Genomic DNA, 5,000 nt, shown 5'->3' on the forward strand with positions numbered 1-5,000 from the left:
CAAAGACTGATAATGTACAATCACTTATCTGTGTATTCGAAGAAACGGCAGGATGCTGGCATTGCATGACGTCCCATGCTAGAGCGACGATATAAGCCCCCAGCAGCGGGGCCCGGGCCACTATGACTACTACCCGTCGGGAAAGGGTTAAGCAGGTACAAAATAAGGCGACTATAGTTACACTATGCTTACATGTCACACAAAAGTTATCATCATTAACATTATCATCATACTATGGTAAATATGAATAACTTGAACAGCATATTTTTAATCAAACAGATTTATGTTTAAAACAGTTACAATCTAAATTAAAAATATAATTTCATGAAGGATATAACTAGTTTCCATTCTACATTTGTTTATGAAATAAAACAATGACACATTTTTAAAAAATAACTTACCTTTCTTTTGCTAAGTGTAAAAACCTCTTCAGATCAGACTTGGAAAAGCCTCCAATGGGGTTGATGTCAGCTGAACTACAATCATATTTGGTCATGTATCCACGAAGAGCTTCATCCACATTGGCAGATCCAAGCACTAGGAGGCCACCTTGCCGTCCTCGTACCCACAACATCAACTGAAATTTTTTTTTTTTTTTATCAAAGTACAGGGAACCCAGTGTAAACATTTTTACAAATTTTTGAAGCACTTATTTCTAATACCTAAACTCTCACCTGTGCAAAGAGGTATGCGAGGACCATGCGAAGACGAGCCTGAACATTTTGCAGAGCTAGGTTTTCCCTCACTGTCCCACCACGAACTTTGAATTTGGGGATGTGCCCTGTTGCAGCACTAAATATTCCCAGTGCAGAAGAAACCATACTATCTATTCCAATGGGAATATGGTAGCTGTGGTGAAGAAATTATGGTCATCTTTTGCCAAAATAAAAACAATAGGCCTACAGAGAGAGGTTTAGAACCAAATTTCTTGTATTTATAAACCCAAGTTGTGGCAAAATTGAAATATTCTCCATATGCACAGCAGAAGTTATTACATATTGCTCCATCAAAAAGGCTTACAATGACTGCATAACACACTAATTATGATATGGATCCACACCTTCCTATCTGCTGAGACAGCAGTTTTGCACGAGCCTTTGTTTCATTGGACGAATTCTCTGTGGCCATGTAAACCGTGTGAAAGAGTCTACCGCACAGCTCCCGAGGATCTCGAGGAACATAATCTGCCTGTGACACTATGCGCCGCACATCCTCCAAAACCTGAGAGTAAATACACATTTCCAACCATTAGGTAAGAAAGCCATATAGTAATATACAGAGACACTGAGCATTTACATATTTTTCCTTCACTAAACCGTAATTATCTTTTCATCCTCAGAAATTTGAGTATAAAAAGATACAAAAATTTACAAACAGATCTAATAAATCATGTGACATACCATGTTCCCTAAACAAGTTATTATCCTGCCTAAAAATACTAAACTGTGTTAAGATAATTAAAAATACACACTTTCCTTTCACCTGAAAAAATAGGGTAAAATAAAAATATCTACCTATCTATATAATAAAATACAAACATTTTGATAATGAACTGACTCTGCAAAGGATAAGATTACACTGTATGATATATGTCAAAATAATTCTTACCTACCATCTATGTTATACATTAAAATATCTTGATAATTATGATAACTGCAACAGAATTAGTTAAATCAGTATTCAAATTCTGGTGCCTGTCTGATATTGTAGACAAAATGGATTTAAATCATATAGTGTATGTCAGCCTCAAATATTTCCTAATATTATATGTTTTTCTTACAAACTCTTTCAAGCAAACAGCAAAACAGAGGATGGCAATATACCTTCTCTTCCCCACTTGCAACAGCCTTTACCACTAAGTTGCACATTGAATATACGATCGTGGCAGTGGATGATGAATCAACCCCCCCAGACAGTGGCAAGAGGAATCCGCCTTGACCAGAACGACGCAGGTAATCCCACAACCAACATGCTGGCCCATAGAGGATTTCTTCCTCGGGGGTTGGGAGTTTATACTCAAGAGGTGAGCATATCGGCAGGAATATATCATCATCACTGGAGAGAGCAAAGTTGACCTGAAGAACAGGGAAAAAAGGGTATTAAATATGCATGATGAGTACTTTCATGCATATCTTTGCAAGGCCATTGAAACTGCATTTATTTTAATAAGCAGAAATGATTCTTATATAAAGATAGGATTTCATATCAATAAGCTAATAATAAAACAGCAAGGGTTAATCAGCTACAGATAATCTATAATTATTCCACAGCACCTGTACACGTGGATAAGCCTGACTCTGAGAAGCATGTAGGCACCGACTGCGTATCAGAGAGCGATAACAACGGATTGATTCCAAGTCAACTGTGGCAGTGATTATTTCAACCTCAGACAGACTGTATGGAGTTGTACGAGCAATGATTGACCCATTGAGGCCAATCATGGAAATTCCAGGGAAGTATACTCTATCTCCTGGAATATACAATGTGTTATGTGTAAATAGTAGGAGCAACACAATCATGCAAGTACAAGCAATCAGACAAATAAAATATATACAAGACAAACACATGGACATGCAGGTTTAGTACAGCATTATGGTCTTGTCTACTTGCCATCACATCCTCTCAGATTGGCAAACACATAACAGCCTCCACTTCTAGCTGTTGCAGACTTGACAAGGTCCTGAGACACATGGCTCTTTCGAATTTCTGTGTAAGAGCCAGAGCCATTCACAATGATCTCTATTCCATCCAAAGCCATGGGAATGTGGGAACTGTAGAGAAGTTCTTTGGTCATTTATAAATGTATTTGTAAAATTTGTAAAAGTATTAACTGCATACTCTATTATATATGTTTGAATTGTGCTTTCCACATAAAATAGAAATATCTTTAATTTCAGTGAATCATATTTTGATTGAATATCTTGTCTGAACTTTCAATATTTTTTAAAGAGATACTTAGCAAAAAGAAAACATATTCAGAATTTACTCTGATATATGAAGTTCTTTTGGATTGACAACAAAGACAAACCTTTCTGGGTTCCACAATTCTTCACATATTTCATAGCCTATACAGGTGTCCCTGGTAGCTATAACAGCATCTCCAAAGGGGACCGTAATCTGACCCGTGATCTTACTGATCATTCGAGGTAGATAATGGTCCTCTACTTGACGAATCTGAGGGGATAATCAACATTTAGAAGACATTTCCATAAAATAGTCAACATTTCATTAAGCACTACATGTAGAGAAATAACAGACAGCACCCCCTTAATCTCACTGATACCATTTCCTTATTCAATAAATGTTTCTAAGTAGCTACCTTCCTCCATGCTGTGAAATATCTTGTCTCCCTGTAGTTGCCATCATCACATAGTATTTGCTTTGGACGGATCATTAAAATTTTCCTGCAGGCACAACAAAAAGTATATCTTTTATGCTTGCAATGAGTAAGATTATTCATAAATTACAGACTGTATCACTTATTGCAAGAAGCAAAAGCAGAAGCACCCAAAAATGAAAAAAAAGAAGTAATGAAATTTCTAATATCAGTTCTTACCTGTTTAGGAAAACTAATCTGCAGTTATATGTGACATTTTTGTGCATGACTGGAAGGCCAACGTCAATCATGATATCAGTGCATGATGGATGTTGAAGTAATTCTGCCACAACTTCCCATGAATGTAACATTGTGTCACTTTCATAATAATGATCAGCACAGCTATAACCACTAGAAAAACAGAAATTATATATATATATATATATATATATATCTTTGAATAAAAATAATATTCTGTGCTAGAAATAATCTCAAATATATTAACAAGTGTATCTGTATTAAGTATATGCAAATTTCCTATCCATTATACATATATAACATAATTAAAATATGAAAAAGCATCTGATTATAAAACCTCAACGAATGCTTGAACAATCTTACGTTACTTCAAGCTCAGGACCACTTCTGTACGTTGCTCCTGCAGTTTTGGCTTGAATGATGGAGTCCAAGATTCTCTCCATATTGCCCTGGAAGTCCATCGCCCACTGATTCAGCGAGCAAGTCGCCACCACTACTTTGCGACCCATCTTGCCTCAGTCTGCAAATGTAAATCAGATTTCTATTTCCAATTACAAATAATAATAATATTAATAATAATAATAATATGTATATATTTATTTATATATATGTATTATATATATATATATATATATATATATATATATATATATATATATATATATATATATATATATATATATATATATATATATATATGTATAAAGATAGCGATAAAGAATAAAATATTTATGTAGGGAAAGAAATATACAAAAAAAAAAAAAAAAGTATATGTAAATATATTACATTATATATATATATATATATATATATATATATATATATAATATATATATATATATATATATACATAATATATATACATATGTACATATATATACATATATACATATATATAAATAAATATATACATAGAGACACAGACACACACACACACACACACACACACACACACACACACACACACACACACACACACACACACACACACACACACACACACACACACACACACACACACACACACATATATATCACAGTGCAGCCACTGATTAAACATGTATTCTTGGTAACTGAACTCCATGATCCGACGCAAGGAACTTTTGCAAAAGGCATCAAGACAACACTCTACAGTGCAGGTTTTGCTGCCATATAGCAAACCTGGCAATATTAGGGCCAACACATAACCTGACACTTCTGCATAGGTATCTCCCAGCATTTTGTTAAGGGAGTCGACTCTTGCCACAAGGCTAAAAACATCTGATTACTTGATGTTCTGATACCTTGGAATCATGAACAGCACTACCAAGACAAGTAAAACTGAGTGATTTTGAAAACCACAGACACCTACTGGCAGATCCCCAAGATCCTGTATCCAAGAGACATCTGGACCCAAGAGCTTTAGATAATTGCTAAATATGTCAAG

The 5,000-nt window shown here is 34.9% G+C and overlaps 1 protein-coding gene across 4 annotated transcripts in view; it reads right to left on the reverse strand.

The window, feature by feature from the left end:
• LOC119582566 (glutamine-dependent NAD(+) synthetase-like) overlaps positions 1-5,000 on the reverse strand; it is a 29,619-nt gene that overhangs the window by 22,180 nt on the left and 2,439 nt on the right. For 2 of the 4 annotated variants that reach the window (XM_037930925.1, XM_037930929.1), the window contains exons 2-11: positions 3,938-4,094; positions 3,557-3,727; positions 3,320-3,404; positions 3,029-3,174; positions 2,611-2,771; positions 2,274-2,470; positions 1,824-2,075; positions 1,061-1,221; positions 675-849; positions 402-577 (exon numbers count right to left, since the gene is read on the reverse strand). In XM_037930925.1, the coding sequence (XP_037786853.1) occupies positions 402-577; positions 675-849; positions 1,061-1,221; positions 1,824-2,075; positions 2,274-2,470; positions 2,611-2,771; positions 3,029-3,174; positions 3,320-3,404; positions 3,557-3,727; positions 3,938-4,083 (1,670 nt within the window). In that variant the 5' untranslated portion in view covers positions 4,084-4,094. Of the gene's footprint in view, positions 1-401; positions 578-674; positions 850-1,060; positions 1,222-1,823; positions 2,076-2,273; positions 2,471-2,610; positions 2,772-3,028; positions 3,175-3,319; positions 3,405-3,556; positions 3,728-3,937; positions 4,116-4,925 lie in introns of all 4 variants that reach the window. The other 2 variants (XM_037930927.1, XM_037930928.1) reach the window with 2 other exon arrangements.

Source organism: Penaeus monodon, chromosome 16 (genome assembly GCF_015228065.2).
Source record: "Penaeus monodon isolate SGIC_2016 chromosome 16, NSTDA_Pmon_1, whole genome shotgun sequence".
Classification (NCBI taxonomy): domain Eukaryota; kingdom Metazoa; phylum Arthropoda; class Malacostraca; order Decapoda; family Penaeidae; genus Penaeus; species Penaeus monodon.